Source organism: Argentina anserina, chromosome 5 (assembly GCF_933775445.1).
Source record: "Argentina anserina chromosome 5, drPotAnse1.1, whole genome shotgun sequence".
NCBI lineage: Eukaryota > Viridiplantae > Streptophyta > Magnoliopsida > Rosales > Rosaceae > Argentina > Argentina anserina.
In genome coordinates, this window is record NC_065876.1 from 24972817 (window position 1) to 24993943 (window position 21127).

Here is a 21127-nt window from a genome sequence, read left to right on the forward strand (position 1 = left end):
TGGGAACTTCGGTAGAGCAATGATGCCTTATCTGTGATACTCCACGTACTATATATGAGCAAGCTGACGAAGAATAGACAGATAATATGCAAGTTAACGCTATGTATGAAATAATGTCCCAATGATGTGTATAGATACAATCTCTGTTTATCCCATTTACTAGACAAATAACACAATACAAAATAATGCCCTAATGTGTGTTTATGTAGATCTCATAGGTCCCGTTTGGATTTGAAGTGGAAAAACTCAAAATTGGAAAAACTAAGTTTTAAATAAGCAGAAGCTCTTTTTTTTTAATTGTGGTTATTTAGACTATATTTTACAATTAAAGATAAACTTACCAAACTGAAAAACACCATTATGAGTTAAATATAAGTGCTTATTTTGAGATAGGAATGGGGATCTTAGAAAACTATCTCATGTAGGGATGAGAAATCCAAACTGGGGAGAAGTCACTCGATATCTTTGAGATAGGAAGGGCTTGAGGAGTATGCTCATACCACTCAACAATTGGCCCTATTGATACAAGATTCTTTGTTCCCTACAGAGTTCGCTTGTCCAGTTGAGACGAATATATGTAACTTCATCTTGACTTGATCCCAAATCAGTCTACTTCTGTGTAGTCTAGGCTTGATTTGTATCGAACAAGCTAAGTCTACTTGATGTATAAGACATATACGTGCTAATAGGCTTATACGACAGGTTTTCGAGGTCTCTTCTCAGCCCATTGGGCCTCGGGCCTCGTCAACGAATATGGACTCTGTAATCTGGACTCGAATATTAAAGTCATTAAAATGAATAAAGGAAAGAAAGGGTTGTTGGACCAAAAAGGCAAAACTCTCCGATTGTCTTCCTTTCTCCTCCGCTCCTTCATAATTAAACAAAACAAAACAAAAACAAAAATTCGTAAGCTCCTCTTCTTCAGCTTTTCGGTAATCTCCCAACCCTAAATTCGATTTCGTTTTCCTCCTAATCGCAATTTTGTTTGTTCTCTAATTTGCTTCGGCTACAAGGCTCCGATTGCAGGCTTAGCTATCCGAATCCGCCATGGCTGTTGCATCCGACGAAGCTCACAAAATATGCACTCACTGGTATATATGAATCATCTTCCGAATTTCATAATTTTGTGTATCAGTGTTGATTTTGTTTACGAATTCTTGGATTGAAATTTTTGTTTAGGACACTAGTTGGATTGAATTTAGCTGTGAAATCGAAACCGAATTTAGAGTCTTAGACCGAAATCGAGGCTTAGTTTTAGCTGGTTTAGGTGTTTAGGCTAAAGAGTAAAGATCAGCTTAAGCAGCATTTACTGCTGATTTGATTTTCAAAAGCGGAGTTAGGAAGTGTGTGATATGCTGTAGACGGTTTTATGTGTCGGTGATCTAACAAGAGTAGTGTGTTGATGGATGGTCTGTGCATGTGTTTTCAGTGAGAGAGATATCCCGGCTGCGAATATTGATTTGCATTATGCTCATTGTATTCGCAATCTGGCGAAATGTGAAGTTTGTGGTGACATGGTTCCAAAGAAACATGCTGAGGAACATTACGCAGACAACCATGCCCCGGTAAGTGGTTTTTTTTTGGTTCTCTGCTTTTGGAATACTTTGAACTGCTAATATTAGTGGGAATGCACCACATGGTCTAAAGTTTAGAGTTTAGAAGGTAGTACTAAATCAGCAAGTTAAATTCTTAGATTGTGCATGAGTGTGTGAACATGGTGGGTATTGCAATCCACTGGTGTCAAGGATTGAGTATTTGCTCATTTAGAATAGAATTGCTTACCAAATGGGAGCAAACTGAGGGCCCTGACATTATTGTTAAACCCTTACTGATGCATTAAAATTTAAACAAGTCTATGATCATAAATATGTGTCCTCATGCTCCATCAAGCTATTTGCAGCTTGTATGATAATTTTGTATTCTAAGCAATCATTCTGAAACGACAGTTTCAATGTGCTGGAAATACACTGTAATGACTGTATAGTTTATTGATCTTCTACAGGATATTCAACGTGTCTTAAACAAATCTAAATTATTAGGTGACAAATCTCCATCTAGGCCCGAACATTCATAATATTTTATTTGCTCAGTTTGTTTGTGGCTTATTATGAATTATTTATTTTCATGCCAAGAAAAAAGCATCTATAGATGCATCAAACCTCAATGAAAGAACAGGAGACCCCCCAAAAAAAAACATTTCGCCATCCCTAATGATCAATTGGAAGTACCGGTCAAGCCAAATCATATTTCTTAGTAAAAAGTTAGGATTGATTTGACCTGGGTGTAGACATATGATAAATCACTTAGCTGCAGTTGATTGATTGCCACATTAATGACATGCGTTTTGAACAGGTATCTTGTTCACTTTGTAGTGAGACAATGGAACGTGATACATTGGCCATCCACAAAGGTGAAATATGCCCTAATAGACTCGTCAATTGTGAGTTCTGTGAGTTCCCATCGTATGCTGTTGATCTAGCTGACCATCTGGTAATAATCCCATTATTAGAAATGAATAAATGAAATGTTACACAATATACACCAGCATTGATAGAGTTTTATAACATCATCTTTTAATATTGACAGAAAGATTGTCGCAATCGGACAGATTATTGTTCTCAATGTCAAACTTATGTCATACGTAAAGAAAGATATAACCATGAGGCTAGTTGCAATGTTGTCTCAGACAATACTGTGGGACCTTCCAGGTTAGTTCACTATTATTTTTCTTTCATATACTAGCTTAAATTTTACAGTGATTTTTAAATAAATTTGTAATAGATTACTTTCTGAGGACTTCCCAAGAGTGAAGTACCTTGACTCATCTGTTTAGTATTGAACTTGCCTATTCTTACATCACTGGATGGTACTGTTTATTTCATCAAATAAACCAGAACCAAGTCAAGGGACATTTTGTTTCTGTTTCTGCATTGAAGGGCAATGGTTACTGTCTTGTTATGATTATAAATTCTGCACCTCTTACTGAATGACTAAGCTGTTTGAATTGAGCGAATTAAGTTCTTTTTGTCCTTTATGGTGCCATGGTTAGGTTAGTCGTTCATGGAAATTTTTCTAAAGGGGTATTCTCTTGTGCAGCTTTTGTAGTTTTGAAAAGAAAGAAAAAAGTCTGTTCAATGACAGAGTGGCCTGTTGTTATTTTTTAGGATTAAATACTTGTGACACTCTATATTTTAGGTGTAAAAACAGTTTTGTCTTTTGATTTTCAAATTTAATATGTATATCATTTAACTCTTATTTTTTAACAGTTTTGTCCATTCCGTTAGTTGACCGTTAAAAAATTCCGTTAAGCCATTAAAATGTCTAGAATACCCCAATTCAAATCAGATTTTTTTTTTCTTTTCTTATGCCTTTTTTATTCTCTTTTGGTTTTTCTTTTTGTTTTTCTTGTTTTTAAATTTAATTCATCATATGTGCTATCAAATATGTATAATTGTAATCAACACAAATTATCAAATTAATTGTAAACATCTTATAATCAATTGGATAATGTCTAAAATGACATGTGAGTGCCAGTATTCAAATCTAGTTAGAAACTTCCATTATATTATGATGCTTAACAAACATATTTTGATTATTTTCTACAATGCTAAGACAAGAAAGACTTCTACTATCATAACCATACTTTGATGCAAAAATAGTTTCAAATTATTTATTTCCCACTTGATGTTAAACAATTGTCATTAATTCTCCGCTTACTGCACACGCAAATTAACAAAATTTTCAACAATGGGCTTGGGTGCTCTGACCAAAAGAAGAAAAAAGGTTAAAAAATAATGCTTGAAACTAAACCTCTTGTCGTACGACTAGGATTAGATTATAATTGGAAACAGAGTGCAATTACTAGTAATAAAGTTTTCAGTCAATGCATTCACTATCATTTGCTCTAAGTTTGAGTTTTGAAGTATACCTACGTGAGGTGAGCCATTCTATTTTACTTCTTTTACATCTGCTTCAAGTTCTCGCAAGCGTTCAACAAAATTACAGATAACTTGATAGGGAGCAAGATCGTCATTCTCTTGTTTACAATTAATTTGATAATTTTTGTTGATTACAATTATATATATTTGATAGCACATATGATGAATTAAATTTAAAAACAAGAAAAATCAAAAAAGAAATAAAAAAGGCATAAGAAAAGAAAGAAAAAAAATCCAATTTGAATTGGGACTATTCTAGACATTTTAACGGCTTAACGGATTTTTTTGAAAGTAGAAGGACAAAACTGTTAAAAAATAAGAGTTAAAGGATGTACAGATTAAATTTGAAAGTAAAAGGACAAAAAACTGTTTTTACACCTAAAGTATAAAGTGTCACAAGTATTTAATCCTATTTTTTACCTTCCATACTAGTATCCCACTTTGGGTTCCAGTGCTGGTATTTGTACATATGGTTGATACACACATTTTCTGTGCTAGTATGGCAATATTACACATTTGTATATAAAATTAGGTTATTATATTGTCATAAAAGTGAAAGAAGGACAAGGGATGACTATTTCATTGTTTTCTGACGGCAGTCTCTGTCTGTAGCTGGACTCATCATTTTCTTTAGATTCTTTCCTATTGAGTTTATTTCAACGGCTATATGTTTTGTGGATTGTGGCTGTTTCTGGAAGAAGGCTAGGGGTGTCTTTATAACTTATCCTAGATCGGATTAGAACTTAATCTAGCCGACTGCATAAGTTGAATCGTCTATATTCTAAAAATCAAATCTGAACTATGCCTCCTTCTGACAAGAGAAACCCAAGCCATTTATTATTGCTGTGGCTCTTTTTGGGTTGGCCGCTATCCAATTTCTAAGATAAAGATCTAGCCTGGAGTATTGGTCCGCCAAGGGTCAAACAATTTGCTTGTAGTTTAGAAGTCTTATTATAACCATCGGGCTTTCATTGGTAAGAGGTAGGATGCTGTTTGTATGCAAAGTGTCCTGCATATTCTTATTCCTTTCCTTTCCAATTTGGATTTATTTGGTTAGCTGCGTGGTGTTATCCTATTCACCAAAAGAATATGGTTGAATCTTCTAACATGATCAAGTTGGTGGCCAAGTCATTTAAACATGTCCGGTTGGAATTAGTATGAATTGACCTTGAATTACTGGTTGGCCCGTCATTGATAGGCTGGGACGGGAAATCTCTTTTCTTTTTAAGTTGTTAAAACTGTCCGACTGTTTCAGCATTCGTTGGTTGGTGGGTTTTAGAATTAGGGTGATCGGTGGTGGTCAATTTGCTGTCTTTGTCTTAATTATTTCCTTTTCTTTTTCTTTTTGTCTTGTCATTAGTATAACCCTCTGTAATTTTTCTTTAGGGATGTCAGGGAAGCTGAAAGAGGGCAAGGTCCCCAAAGAAGAAGACAGCCTAATGAGTTTTCACGGAGAGGGCTTGTGTTTACCGTTGCATTAACAGGCATTGCTGTTCTATTAGGATCTCTTTTTTTCCAGAAGAAGACAGAGGGCAGTCAAGTAAATTAGCTGCTGAGTAACTATAGTTTCTGTAAATCTTTACGAAGCTTGTACTTTTTTTTCCCGTATATCTTACTGTACTTTTGTAAGCGTATTGAAATCCCACGACTCATCTTAAGCCCGGACTGATTATGCTCTATTGACATGCTTTATATTCTGTGGAGAACTGACTGATGAGCAATTCGATAGAATTTCCTTGCCATTAAAGAGAACAGATTTAAGATTGAGGGGCGTCTCAATAGGCTCGTAGCAGTTATAGGTATCCCACCAGCCCCTTTGATTCTGCCTTTCTTTCACTTTTTAATGTATAGCCTACTGAATGCTCAGCCGCAACTTTAGTTTCTGTCTCCCGTAGAATTATCTTCTTCTCAAAAACCAACATATCTGCTCTGCTGTTGAATTGCATAGATTTTCATGATCCAAATAAATCAAGTCACTATTTATTTTCTTCAAACATAATAGAATAGTTGATTAATCCTTCAACGAAGCTCTGATTCTTTTGATTTCATGTTTATGAAAGCAGCGAGGCCCTGACATGAATCACATAAGCAGGTTTATAAAACAAAAAGAAGTCTTAAGCACAGAGTGGATGCTTGAACAGTTGAACTAGTGTATGATCATCCATGATTAACCACTAATATGCAGATAACTTTTGTTAAGTTATCCACATATTGACCACTAATCCATTATCCATGTATAAATATCCCCTAAATTAAGTTGAGATCGTTGCTGATTGTACTAGTTTTCTCGAAGTTTATAAGGACTTTGGTTCAAGTATATTTGCACCGACTGCAGATAAGCAAATTTTAAACCTTTTGGCTTATCTTGAATAAGACGATCAATCATCCAAAAATTTAATTTGTACAGTAAAACCTCTATAATGAATAATATCATGACCAAAAAAATTTATTACTTTAACGGAATTATTATGTTATCGATAAATAAATAATTTATTTATTTATCGATAAATTAATAAATTATTCATTTACACATAGTTTTATTGTTATTTCCGCTAAATTAATAATCGTTTAGTTTGACTACTAGGTCTATTTTTGCTAGGATTTTATATTTATTCACTTTCCAAATTTGGTATAATTTCATGCCTAAAAGTAACTTTAAAATGATAAGTTTAAATAATTATTTTCCTTAATTTGTATTATGAATTTTATTCACTATTTCTTTTATATATATTTGATCAATTATTAATCATTTAACCGATTTTTTAAAATTTTATTAAATTAATTATTACGTTATATATTCAATGAGACCTATAGAGAATTCAAAAAAATTATTATTTTATACATTTAGCAAGAATTTTAGTAATATACACTGATCCCGAATTGAGACCGAAGAAAATTATTACTTAAGCGAGGTTATTGATTTATCGAATACTCATTTATTGAGATTAGACTGTAGTTCAAGTGCCCACTTTCACTCACTTCTCTGCTTTGATACCTGACATGTTTGGTTTGACTTTTTATAAAGGTTTGCCTGGTAGTTTCATTTTTTTTTTGGTATGAAGATTGAACAACATATCCATTCTCTAATATTCCTTCTCTGGTCCCAAGTATTAGAAAGCCAATGTATTTGATACTCTGCTCATTTCCTACAAAAAAAAAATCTTAGTATTTTGACTTAAAAGCACGCTCAGGTGATCAATTGATTCATAGTCAATCATGTTTGCATATCTAAATCCAAATGAGATGATGAAGAATAATTTGTCTTTCGCACAATGAGGTTGGTCTAGCTGCAAGTAGGGCGGATATTGTAAAGAGGTCTTTGGTTCGAACCCAGCTTGTGAAAAAAAACACACATTGAGGAGGAGCCATACCTTAAATTACTTCCCCGATTACCATTTTTCTCAACAAAAAAAAAAATAAAAAAATAAAAATAGAGGGTCAAAAACAAAAGAAAAATGCTAGTCTCGTTGTGATATGAGAATGAAGTGCCGTGAGACGCTGGTAATAAATCAAATCTAAGTATCAAACCAAACCAAACCAAACTCTTCCTCCTATGCGCGGCAACGGCCGGTATCAACTGTCAAACGATCAGCACATGCTGCAACTGACTCTTCAACCTTCCTCGATCACATTAATCACCGTCGCTGCCACCCATCACTTCCATCTCATTCTCCCTCCTCTCGCCGACGACGATGACGTTTTCATGGGCATCCCCGTAATTTCAGAACCCACCTCTCTCTATCTCGCAAGTAAGCATCTCACCTTTACCAACATTGCCATATTAAACTCTCACATTTTCAGTCTGAAAAGCATATGATCTCCCACATTTTTCCATGATCTGAAAGTAACCCAGTATTTAAAAACAGAACATTGCTTGTGGGTTTGCACTCGTTTGAGGCAGAGATTCTGATTCTGAGTTTGTGTTTGATAGATTGGTGTGGTGTGTTTCAGAAACTGTCAAACTGGGTCTCTCACTTTGTTGCGGTAAACGAGTTCCAACAGAACAAGGGTCTGAGACTCCCATGTCGGGTGTGCGGTTGCATAATCAGGGTCACCATGTAAGTCCAATTTTTTAGCCTTTTGGTTTCCAAATTAGATTAGAAGTTGTTGATGTATATGCCTATATGGTCAGATGTGTTAAAGGGTTGGTTTGGATTTTTGTCGTTGAAGGAAAGCGAGTGTTTTTCCGTTATGTGTGTTTTGGTTATGCAGGTGGTGATGGACAATGGCATAGTCCAAGTCGCCTTATCAAACCCGGATGGTATTATCACCGGAATACGATATAATGGGATTGACAATCTGCTTGAGCCTCTCAATGCCGAACATAATAGAGGGTATTAATTTTGTATCTCTACTCGTTTTTTATTTTGGTTGTTGCAAATATAAGGTAAAAAGTTCAGACAGAACTCTGGAGAGAAGCATGTATTGCAAGTATATGTCTTGGTTTGGTTTTTATGTTACATTTGTTAGCTTATGAGAAACGGAATTGACTGTAGATTCCATTTGATTATATAGGTACTGGGACCTCGTTTGGAGTGGACCGGGAGTTAAGGGAACATTTGATGTGTATGTATTTCTCCTCTCTTCTTTATTAATATAGTAGTGAAGTTTGTAAAAGTATCTGATTATGGTCGATGACGAATTTTTCGATGGTTATGCAGGATTAAAGGTACAGATTTTAGGGTCATTGTGGAGAATGAGGACCAGGTTGAGCTTTCATTTACAAGAACGTGGAATCCCTCCCTGGAGGGAAATCTGTTCCCTTAAACATAGACAAAAGGTCACTGTTAATTTTTTTTTGAAGTATACAGTTTTATTCCTAAAGCCAAGTGCTACCCTGAGTTAAGATTAGGCTTATATTTAGAGTTTATTTTTTATACTCATGCAGTCTTGCTCTCATGAATGTTATCTTGTGTAATATATCCAGGTTCATAATGCTTCATGGTTCCTCGGGCTTCTACTCTTATGCAATTTATGAGCACCTGAAGGATTGGCCTGATTTTGAAATTGGTGAAACCAGAATAACTGCGAAAAGACAAGTAAACTTCGCTTTCATATCATCATATATATTTTTCCAGTTATGCATGCTGATTTGGTATAAATCATTGAAAAGAAAAAGTAACAAGTTTCTGAATTTTAGAGCACTGTGTATGGTATCTGTAAAACAATTTGTTGTATATATTCGTGGGTACATTTTATGTTTCCTATGTTTTTTTTTGTTACAATGGAGCCAAATGCCCAACAGCAATGAAGAGAAAAACTAGCCAGTATGGCTAGTAGCTACTCTTCGCTGCCTTGTAATCACTAAGCCCTATGATTATCATCAATTAGACTTCAGTAACTAGAGTAGGAGGTTCATCAAAGGTACAAAGACCAGTAGCATTATAAAGACTACTTTTAACCCAGACATCTGCCAACCATACTCCGCTCCCTGTGAATGTGAATGATAGAAACTGTCTTAAAATGAGTCATAAGCTGTTTCATGTTCATCAAAATTGTACCCAAGGGATGCAGATCAGAGTCATTTTTTAGCAACAAGTGAACAAGTACTGCTGAGTTGGATTCAATCCCTAAGTGCAAGATCTGTATTCCCACAGCTTGCTGTAACCCATGATAAGACTCCAAGCTTCAGCCTGATGCACTTCTCCACCACTAATATTCAACATCAGTCCCCCAATCCAAACACCAGAATTATCTCTAATGACCCCTCCAGCTCCAATGGTGTTGTCTCTAGATTTAGAACCTTCAACATTCAATTTATAGTAACCAGTAGCAGGTTTGCACCAAGATAAGGTTTCCACTTGAAATTTAGTAAGAAGTCTACCATGAACGAGAGTCCATGTAAAAGTTTCGATTTCATGTGGATCTTAAAAGTACCAAATGTCTTTCCATGTAAAATTTGTAAAACCTTGGTCCTCACAGTGCTGCAAATAGGCAGATTTTACAGATAACTTACTAGAAGAAGTTTTTCCCCATATTAGCTTATCCATGTATTCAGTATTAGAAATAGGAACGCTAATAATTACTTCACAAGATCAGAAGGGTAATTTTCACTAAGCTTCTGAGCATCCCATTCTCCAAGAAGTCAACAATCCGGGAATCTTTAACCACCAGTAGCATCAATTTTAGAGAAATCAAGAGCAACATTGTAGAGCTTACTACAAGAGGATTAAGGGTCAGTCCAGAACTTGGCACAAGCTCCTTTATTAACTCTCCAAACCATTTCTTGTCTTAGAAGATGAGCTTCAAACGGAACGCTAGACCATGTGCTTGAGCAATAAGAAGGTTTCTTATATATTTGTTCAAGGAGAGACCCATTCTTAAGATATTTGTCTTCATAAATTGTATAGCAAAGACCACCATCTCCCTGTATGATTCTCCAACTAGCTTTAGCCCACATAGCCTTGTTCATTGCAGGAGATTTCTTGAAGGCCAGACCTCAATAGTTCTTAGGTCTGCAAACTAGATCCCAATTTGCCAAATGAATTTTCCTTTTCTGATAGTATTGCACTATCGCCCCATATAAAGTACATGTTCTGTTTGTTTAAGCTATTGCAAATATGAACAGGGAGTTTCACAGTTTGCATGGCCTTAACAGGATAGAGGCAGCCACAGTCTGAATAACAGTTTAGTTATTCAGTTTGTTTGTAGAGCTTGTAAATAGTATTTAATATTCATCACCGCATTCTTTTCATTTTTGCAAATAAGATTATTATTAGATAGCCTCTGGGGATGTATAACTATGCCTCATTGTAAATTAGGTTGAAACTGATATTGATAGCGAATATATTGATTTTACTCTAATTATCTTCTCTTTATTCCATCTTCATTTGTTCAACCATAGAAGTCTTATTATCATTTTCTCTTTGGTAGTTTAGCACATGTCGCCAAATTAACAATAGTCCGATTTGGGGAATAGGTTTCAATACATGGCCATATCAGACAACCGGAAAAGATGCATTCCCCTACTTGATGACCGGATGTCAGGGCGATGCCAAACCTTAGGTTTTGCAGAAGTTGTCTTACTTTTGGATCCCATAAATAAAGAGCTTGCTGGAGAGGTAGCCTTATCAAAATTTCCAATGATTGGCTACTATGATAATATTTCTTTTTGTATGTTGGGATATATTTTAAATTATAAAATTCTCTTGTTAGTTTGTATTTGAGATTTGTCGTATTAGCGAATAGTTCACCAGTTTGTAGATCATGCCTTTTTTATGTTAGAGTGCATTTTTCTGTATAGTTGGTTATTAGATAAGATAGTTTGTTTTCCTGATTCATATGTTCCACAATTACTTGGGATACAGGTAGACGACAAGTACCAGTACTCATGTATGAACAAAGACATTCTTTCATGGTTGGGTGTGTAGCAACCCAGGAGTCGGGTTTTGGCAGATCACACCCAGTGATGAATTCCGGTCTGGTGGACCTCTAAAACAGAGTCTAACCTCGCATGTTTGCCCCACCACTCTTGCAGTACGTGACTATTAGAATACTAGACAGTAGTAGAATTCTTCAATGTGGGTGGCTCATTCAATGTACATGATGTTACTATGCAATTTGGTCGAGTTAGCTATGCTTATTACTTTTTTGTGTTGTCAGATATTTCTTAGTTCTCATTATGCGGGACAAGATCTGGACGCAAAATTTAGAGGTGGTGAATCATGGAAGAAGGTTTTTGGTCCTGTTTTTATTATCTAAATTCTGCAACTGGTAGAGATGATCCATTCTTTCTATGGGAGGATGCTAAAAGACAGGTTTGTCATGAAATCAGTATCATATATATATTTTTAATAATTAATCATTAACTAAGAAAGCAACATTATGGGTAAATGCTGATCCAAAATGATGACTGAAGTCCAGAGCTAGCCATATAGTTTCCCAGCTTCCAAGGATTTCCAGAAGTCGGATCAGCGGGGTAATGTGAATGGTAGACTACTTGTCTTGGACAGGTTGGCATTTAGGTTACCTTTGCAAGTTAAGGGAAGAGAGTCCTTTATCCCCATTAATTTTTGCTGACAACCACTTATAGTTGCAGCAATGTTTTCTAAGTATTCATGCAAATGGTTTGCTTATTTATTTAAATCGACATTTATCTCTTCTCTCTCTCTCATTTTTTTCCCGTTTATTTCTTTTTGAAAGTATTTAAAATGGCAGGTTGAGGGTTGGAAAGTAACTGAAACTTTTGGATGATAAATTGATTTTACGTCTGTATCCAAGTAATTAATTGATGGGTTTTCATTTTCAAAAGAAAAAGATGTATGATTTTCAAATACCTTTTATTTGCCCCCGAATGTAATCAAGTCTTTGTATGTGCAGGTATGTTAGTGAAGACTATACTCCAGCAAATGAGGCTTATGTTGGTTTGGCCCCACCAGGAGATGTAGGATCATGGCAAAGAGAGTGCAAGGTAATCCTTCATAAAATCTCTAAGTATTTGGTCAGCATAACAAACGTGTAGAGTTTGGTTCAGCTAATACGTTCTTTTAAGAGTGGTGTATGTTTTCCCAAGTAAGGTAACCTTTATGTTATTTCCTAAAATTTTGTGGAACTTTGGTATAAAAAACTATTGGCTGACACTGTTTAAGGTTAGCAAGCACTAAGAAATTATTTGACATGTTTTTTGTTAAATTTAATTTGAAATCTTCCCATCAAAGCCTTCAATTTTTAATGGAACAGAATGTCAGAATCTGCTTGGTTCCAATATTTGTCCCTTATTCTCGCTAGCCAAATGATGATCAACTGTTATATATAATGGTTTTTAGGCCTCAAATGAAACATAAAGAAACTGTTGTGATACCACTGTTAACATGGATCTTTGTCTCACCTGCTAAAGAATCTACTGTATTGATGAATGGAAGCAACTATTATACCATGTGCATAGAGCATTCATATTTCGTACATTATACATTAATTTTCAGAAAACCTTATGGATGATTGTTATACTTATGCTTCTTAGGAGTACCAATTCTGGACAAGGGCAGACAACAGAGGTTATTTTTCAATTCGAAACATGCGTACTGGTACTTACAATCTCTATGCCTGGGTCCCTGGTTTTATTGGAGATTACCGGTGCGAAGCTGTCCTTAACATCACCTCAGGTGTTGTTATCTGCCTTTTTTAAATTCCAAATCAATTGTCCCTTGTTTGTTTGTCCTAATATGAATCAGTTTTGATAACTTGCAATTCAGGTTTTTTTACTGAGATGGGTGATCTCATGCATGACCCTCCAAGAGATGGGCCTACGTTGTGGGATATAGGCATTCCTGATTGTTCCGCTGCAGAGTTTTATGTTCCTGATCCCGATCCCAAGTATATAAATAAGCTCTATGTTAATCATCCTGACAGGTTAACTGTCTTCTATCGCAATTTGAAAGAGTTGAAAGTTCATGAATGTTCCATATCTGTGTGATCAAAACTAGCGTTATTCAATCCTAGTGAAACAGAATTTTTAATATCTAGGAGCATTTAGCTTCTGAAAATTTGGCTTAGTATTGACATAAACATTGAATTTGTGCTGATGGCAGGTTCAGGCAGTATGGTATTTAGAATAGATGTACTGAATTATATCCAGATGAAGATTTAGTCTATATTGTTGGTGTCAGTGATTATAGTAAAGATTGGTTCTTTGCTCAAGTTCCCAGGTTTGGATAGTTCAATACAAATGGTTGTGAGTCTGATTAATAATGGCATAATGATATCTGCTGGTTAATCTGGTGCACTGCAGGCATAAGGACAATACACATGAAGGAACAACATGGCAAATTAAGTTCAAAATTAACAATGTGGATCGAAACGGCACCTATAAACTGAGAGTGGCAATTGCATCTGCAACTTTAGCTGAAATGCAGGTAAAATCTTGACTCGCCTTATTGTATTATAAGTGGCATTGATATTTCAATTTTTTTCTTTGTTATTTGGAAGGTTCGGATTAACGATCCAAAGTCAAGGCGACCACTATTTACCACTGGACTGATAGGGAGAGATAACTCAGTTGCGAGACATGGAATTCATGGGATCTACTGGCTGTTCCACATCAATATACCAGGTGCTCAGTTTGTTGAGGGTGACAATACTATCTTCTTGACACAACCTAGATGCACTAGTCCTTTCCAAGGGCTTATGTATAACTACATACGACTTGAAGGCCCCCCATCTTGTGGTTTGAGTTCATCTTGAGTACGAACTTTATATATGTTGTGCATTTTGACTTATGTGGTATATGGTAAATGAAGAAATAAAATGGTATGTAATGACTTGATCAATGTGTAATTGTGTGTGTGTGTGTGTGTGTCTCTCTCTCTCTCTCTCTCTTCATACAAACACTTTTGTGGTACTCCATGAAAAAACTGTCATAATAGCTACAATAGAACTGCTCCACAATCTACACAAACGACTCTTGCACCAGTTGCACGCTTATAGAGCCTAACAAACAGTGGTGCCGCCTAAGTAACGACATTATAGGATAAGCGTACCTAGTGAAAGGTTGCTTTATCTTAAATTCAAGAAAACTATACCTAAACGTAATATTTCTTATAGCCCTATATAAATCCTACTTTGTTGCTACTCAATGCAGCTAGCTCACCGTTATCAGGTAAGAACAAGTATCCTGTGGTCTTCATTTCATAAATAATAATTATTTTGCTAGTTTTTTAATTAATCAAGTTCATTATAGAGCCACTGTTCTTAATCTTCAGGAAATCCCTGCTGCTGTACAAGCTGCGGAAGTAGCAGCGGGCGCCGGTCTCGTCATCATGCCGCCTATTGGTGTGCAATTGCTTATTCAAGATCGTCATGTAAGCCAATTTAAATTTTCAATTGCTAACTACTACTATTGTATATGGTGTGCATGAAAATGTAATTCTTTTTAAATTTCTGCAATATTGTTTAATCTAAGTAGATACATAATGGGATGTGTACTGCAGGTAATGATGGATAATGGGTTTGTCCAAGTGACATTGTCAAATCCAGAGGGTATAGTCACTGGAATACGATACAATGGCCTTGACAACTTGCTCGAGATTCGTAATGAGGAAACTAATAGAGGGTATGTACAGTTATCTAGCCTCACAATCAACACTGAAAGTCTGCAATACATGAGGCTTAGAATTAGAGACACATGCATGTCTTTCTTTATGCTGATTTATCATCATGCAAAACTAAGTTTTAGTTTCAAATTTTCAATATTCATATGAACAATTAATTATGTAGATATTGGGACCTGGTTTGGAGCCAAGCGAGTACCGGAACAACAGGAATATTTGATGCGTAAGTCTCAAGCCCTTCAGCTCTCTTGTGTACGTTTAGGGTCTAGGGTTAACTCATGGAGTTAGTTATTCGGTCAATATTTGGAACAAGGTTTGAAACCAGCCAAAAAAAAAAAACCATCATCAGAGAAGTAGGCGTCCTTAAGTTATAGTTTGAGATGAGTTTATATTGAACTTCAATTGTTAGAATCTGTCATATAACTTGCATGTAGATAGAGACGCATACATAACAAACTAATGTTCAAATGTAATAAACCAACTAACAATCTAGCTATCACATAAACTGTATGCTTCCATGACCATCTACAACATACGGTTTTGTACGGTACATGCATGTTCGATCTGAATAAACTGATTGACTTTTTCCGGTATCAGTAAACTGAATAACATGCATATGAATCAGTAGGGTATTTGTGTAACTATTTGTTGCTATATATAAACTAATGCAGGATCAAAGGTAAAGAGTTTGAGGTTATAGTGGAAAATGATGACCAGGTGGAGCTCTCTTTCAAACGAACCTGGGATTCCTCCCAAGAAGGCAAGCTCGTTCCCTTAAATATTGATAAAAGGTCCTCACTGTTAACCAATTTACTAAAACATATTCAAGCTATTGATAACAGCAATATTGATTGTGATGATCACAAGTTGTAATGTATATGTAGGTTCATAATGGTTCGAGGTTCTTCCGGCTTCTACTCTTACGCTATCTACGAGCACTTGCAGGAATGGCCTGCTTTTATGCTCGGAGAAACCAGAATCGCGTTCAAACTCAGAAAAGACAAGTACGTAGTTATTCACCGTCCTTGTTTTTTAACCGATCGTATATTATTTGTCTTGGAGTCAATATGTATGATTTGCAAAATTTGCATGGGTGATCATTACGTATGAATATGCCTCAATTAACCTATTCATTAGTTTGAGTTTTTCATTTATTGCCGACATCTTGGATCGGATTTCAATACGATAGTCTTGCTACTCTTGCATGTGAGACGCAACTAAAACTCATAAAGGTTCACAAGTAGAGAACCTTACGTGCTGACTGCTGAGGTGTATAAGCTTTGTGTATGGGCAGGTTTCAATACATGGCCATGGCGGACAACAGGCAAAGATACATGCCATTGCCTGATGACCGTTTACCACCCAGAGGCCAACCTCTGGCATATCCAGAGGCAGTTCTACTCGCCGATCCGGTCGAGCCTGATCTAAAAGGAGAAGTAAGTATTGCCATCACTTCTTCTCTCATGAAACTAAATGTACATTATACATATAACATCACTTAGATATTGTAGAATCTAGTATTCTTTTCACTTGGGTATAGTAAATGGATGCTCAATTATGTTGCTTGATTGATTTATAAGGTGGATGACAAGTACCAATACTCATGTGATAACAAGGATAACCGGGTGCATGGGTGGATATGCACTGATCCGCCGGTGGGATTGTGGCAAATTACACCCAGCAACGAGTTCCGATCTGGTGGACCTGTTAAACAAAATCTTACCTCTCATGTTGGCCCAACCACCCTGGCGATAACTAGATCTATAACTCTCTGTGATATATATATATGGGCCCTATATTTTTCTCAAAAAAAAAATGTGCCCTATCATGATAACTATACTAAACTTTTTGTTATCAATAATCTAACGTTGTATAACGATGGCCACAAAATCAGATGTTTCTGAGCGCTCATTATTCCGGAGAAGATCTGGTGCCAAAATTTGCAGCCGGGGAATACTGGAAGAAAGTTTTCGGTCCTGTTTTTATGTATGTCAATTCGGAATATGAAGGAAATGACCCGTTAGTTTCACTATGGGAGGACGCTAAAATACAAGTAAACTTACTTTCTTGTACAATATAATATATATCTCTGAGCTAGATAAATGATAACCGGTACATGTCTTTAAGCTAAGTAAATTGATGGCGATTGCTTCACTCAGATGATGATTGAAGTCCAGAGCTGGCCATACAGCTTCCCAGCATCTGAAGATTTTCCCAAGTCGAACCAACGTGGTAACATTAGTGGTCGACTACTTATTCAAGACAGGTATGCATGCAATAAAAATATATCCTAGAAATTTCCACTTTTTTGTACCAGGGGTCTTTAACTTAATACCTTTGGTATGTAATTAAACTATCTATGTTGATACTTTTGACACATCTAGATACGTTAGCGATGACTATATATCAGCCAATGGTGCATATGTCGGATTAGCCTCGCCAGGAGGCGTTGGATCGAGGCAAAGAGAATGCAAGGTGATTGAGATACTGAATTCTTGTATATATTAGTAATTTTATTAGTGTATTATCTTGATCAATAAAATTGAAGGGAGAGAAATCGCATATCTATATGCTATGGCGTGTTATTTGTATCAATATATTCCCAAATTTGCTTTATTTGTTTCTAATCCATAGCTGATCTTATCGCCAGGACTATCAATTTTGGACAACGACAGACGATGATGGCTACTTTTCTATCAATGACATACGGGCCGGTGATTATAACCTTAATGCATGTGTCCCTGGTTTTATTGGAGATTATCAGTATGATGATGTTATCACTATAACATCTGGTAGGGTGAGCTTAATTCCTTAGTTTTTCTAGTAAAAGATTATGGTGAAATGAATGTATATGTCAATATGTCATGCATTAAAAAATGAAAAACAATACAATGCAGGTGGTGTGGTTTATATGGGTGAGCTTGTGTATGAGCCTCCCAGAGATGGCCCAACCTTATGGGAAATAGGCATCCCAGATCGTTCTGCTGCAGAGTTTTATGTTCCTGATCCTAATCCCAAGTACATCAACAATCTCTTTGTCAGTCATCCTGACAGGTTAGCATTGCATGCTAGCTCCTATTAGATTTGGATCGTTATATATAATTATCACAGTTAGACATGTAGAAAATATCAATTGAGATATTGGTGTACTCTGTTGCGATTTAAATGACAGGTTTAGGCAGTATGGACTGTGGGATAGATACACAGAGTTATATCCTGATGCAGACTTGGTTTACACGGTTGGTGTGAGTGACTACAGCAAAGACTGGTTCTTTGCTCAGGTTACCAGGTTGGTGTCCTAGCCAAGCCTCTCGTAGTGTGATTCCAGTGATCCAGAAGTGACCTGATAAACATTATACATACGTGTCCTTACTTATTTCTTGTATTGCAGAAAGAAAGATGATAACAAATATTAAGGAACAACTTGGCAAATAAAATTCAACTGTCAAGATGTAGAAAAGAATGGAACCTATAAGCTGAGAGTGGCACTTGCATCTGCAACTCTTTCTGAATTACAGGTATGAAACTCGCACTAAATTGCGATCCACTATTCAACATGCATGTAAATATCGTGCAGAGTTTGAAATCCTGCCTAGGTTGACAAGGAGAAACCTGCAGGCCATGCCTGCCCAGCTTTTGTTGACTACACTTGCAATCTCTTTGAGACTTTTCTTCTTAGCTGTGTGTGTGTGTGTGTATATATATTCTTCTATTCCATTATTAATAGTAGGATTTCACAGTATATTTTTTTAGGTTCGAGTGAACAATCCAAAGGAAAATCCTCCTCTATTCACAAGTGGTTTGATAGGGAAGGACAATTCCATTGCAAGACATGGAATCCACGGGCTCTATTGGCTTTTCAAGGTTGATATACCGAGCTCTCGGCTTGTTGAGGGAGACAATAGCATCTTTCTAACTCAACCGAGAAGCACTGGTCCTTTTCAAGGGATTATGTATGATTATATTCGCTTAGAAGGTCCCCCATCTGTAAGTTCCGAATAAGTATATCGATTGTATCCTAGATACTAAATTTGCACGAGAATGATCCGACAGAAACTCAGTAATTTGTAATATGTATGAGCCAAACGATATTATATGAAACCTACACTCAATGAACAAAGTTATAATGTAACAACACATATAGCAATTTGCCTTATTATCAATCTCAAAATAGCATACATTTCAATTTTGCTGACATAGTAAAGTTCCATTGGAACGTTCGTTATCAATCTCAGTCCAAACTTAAAAAATTCCGTCCAAGGTTAATGATTACGGGTAGACTGAGTCTAATTGATGGACCTTGGAACAGAACTCTGAACACTTGGACTGAGATGGTAACGTTTGCAACTTTATTAGGAACCTTTATGCTGCAACAAGAGTACATAACAGTGATAACACTGAGAACTATCCCAAACTGTTACTGCTCATAGAGCCGAGCTGGAAAGCGTGGGGTGAGAAAGACTTCAACTTTGCCAGCTTTATGGTTGGTCAGTCCCCCTACCTCACCCAATCCTCTAGCTTTAATTTCCTAGCTGCAAGTTTCATTACGTTTATGAGTTTATCTAGTTTGATTATAGGTTTCCGAATCCCGATCGGATTAAAATATTGTCACCCTAATCCACCCCGTATTTATATTTGGTATTTCTACAAATTAATACCTTCGACGCATCTCTATATAATTTTCCTTTCATATTCTTCGATCGTGTGAAATTTCATGGCTATGGGGAATAAGAAGAGAAAATCCAGGACCACGAATCTCGACGAGGTAGATCGAAGCATGTACGCCTCCTTCTGCAGCGCTGCTAATTCCCTCTCTCATCTATACACACAAGGCATGAACAACCAGAAGCTCTCGTTCCAAGCCGGCGAACGCCATGCCCTAGATAAAATTTATCAGTGGATCCACAGTACACAACAAGGAGGATCGAGAGTTACGACAGACGATGTACTCAGTTACCTTCAGAATGAGCTGGGTTACTGTGGAGAGGAGGCACCGCAAGCAGTGCGACCTGTAGTACAGCCAGTTGCTTATCAGCATACTGTCACGAGCTTACTCTTTTGCTATGCAACTCGTGCGGCCTTAGCAGCTCCCTTATGCTAAGTCAGCCTTACTCTCGCAAATGCCCTGCTAGAACAATTGAAAGGCAAAGAAGAATATCTCGAAAGAGAACTTATATTGAACAAGAGAGAACTTACAAGTATGCTTGATAGCTTGCTTGATTACTTGATGGTGTAAATGAGAGGGGTGCCTTGCTATTTATAGGCCTCCTCATCCTACTTTACAAGTTCTAGATACCTCTAGGACTATGTATATTCTAGATAACTCTCCTTGAGTCTATCCAAATCTACAAGACTAGAGAGTTCTAGATGACTCTCCTTAAGTCTATCCAAATCTATAAGACTTTGAGATTATCCTTGAGTGTTCTAGAGGATTCTTGAATAGTCCAGTTTCACTAGCCTCTCCAAGGTTCTAGAGATTTCCGGAAATGTCCCAAGGCTTCTTGAGACTTCTAACATCTTCTAGGTTCTTCCAAAGGGTTCCACCATATTCCGGACCCGCCTAGAATGCTCAAGGTAAAATTTTGCTTAAGTTTGGCGGGATGTGACATTCTCCCCCACCGAATCCCGCGATGCCCTCATCGCGCTTCATTGTATTGCTGGATCATGTCCTTGAACTGCCAAAGCGTATCCTCGGACTCCCAGCTTGCTTCCGTATCGGGCAGACCTCGCCACTTGATGAGGTACTCTTTGTAACTTGGTACGCCTCGACGTCGAATGACCCGATCTGCGAGCACTTCATCGACTTCCTTGTCGAAGTTGGTGATTACCGCCGTTGGTGCCCGATGCGATATACCCCTTGATGGGTCTTCCTCGTCCTCATTGTATGGCTTCAACATACTCACGTGGAAGACCGGATGTATCTTTAACTTGGGCGGGAGGTTGAGCTTGTATGAAACTTTGCCTATGCGCTTGATCACCTCAAACGGTCCTTCATACCTGCGGATCAAGCCCTTGTGCACCTTCCTAAAGGCCTTGAACTGTTGCGGCAAGAGTTTCACAAGTACAAGGTCGCCTTCCTTGAACTCGACATGCCTCCTCTTCTTGTCTGCCCACTTTTTCATCCTCTTGGCAGCCTTGTGCAAC

At 36.8% G+C, this 21127-nt stretch overlaps 2 protein-coding genes across 2 annotated transcripts; both read left to right on the forward strand.

Moving 5' to 3' along the window:
- The first annotated feature begins 861 nt into the window (after positions 1 to 861).
- On the forward strand, positions 862 to 5741 carry LOC126796362 (uncharacterized). The gene is made up of 6 exons (XM_050523172.1): positions 862 to 932; positions 1014 to 1091; positions 1430 to 1565; positions 2353 to 2490; positions 2587 to 2708; positions 5325 to 5741. Exons 2-6 carry the CDS (start codon positions 1048 to 1050, stop codon positions 5485 to 5487), a joined length of 603 nt encoding a protein of 200 aa, XP_050379129.1. The 5' UTR covers positions 862 to 932; positions 1014 to 1047; the 3' UTR covers positions 5488 to 5741.
- A 2714-nt stretch (positions 5742 to 8455) lies between these two features.
- LOC126796363 (probable rhamnogalacturonate lyase C) lies at positions 8456 to 18985 on the forward strand. The gene is given in 28 exon segments (XM_050523173.1): positions 8456 to 8504; positions 8600 to 8718; positions 8866 to 8977; positions 10858 to 10999; positions 11246 to 11286; positions 11288 to 11414; positions 11541 to 11628; positions 11631 to 11693; positions 11782 to 11890; positions 12258 to 12348; positions 12898 to 13039; positions 13130 to 13286; positions 13466 to 13582; positions 13666 to 13789; positions 14864 to 14985; positions 15150 to 15206; positions 15655 to 15774; positions 15868 to 15987; positions 16278 to 16419; positions 16564 to 16733; positions 16877 to 17036; positions 17143 to 17249; positions 17368 to 17458; positions 17634 to 17775; positions 17881 to 18037; positions 18156 to 18272; positions 18375 to 18501; positions 18737 to 18985. Coding segments are annotated over 25 exon segments (3072 nt in total). The 5' UTR covers positions 8456 to 8504; positions 8600 to 8718; positions 8866 to 8977; positions 10858 to 10867.
- The last annotated feature ends 2142 nt before the right edge of the window (positions 18986 to 21127 follow it).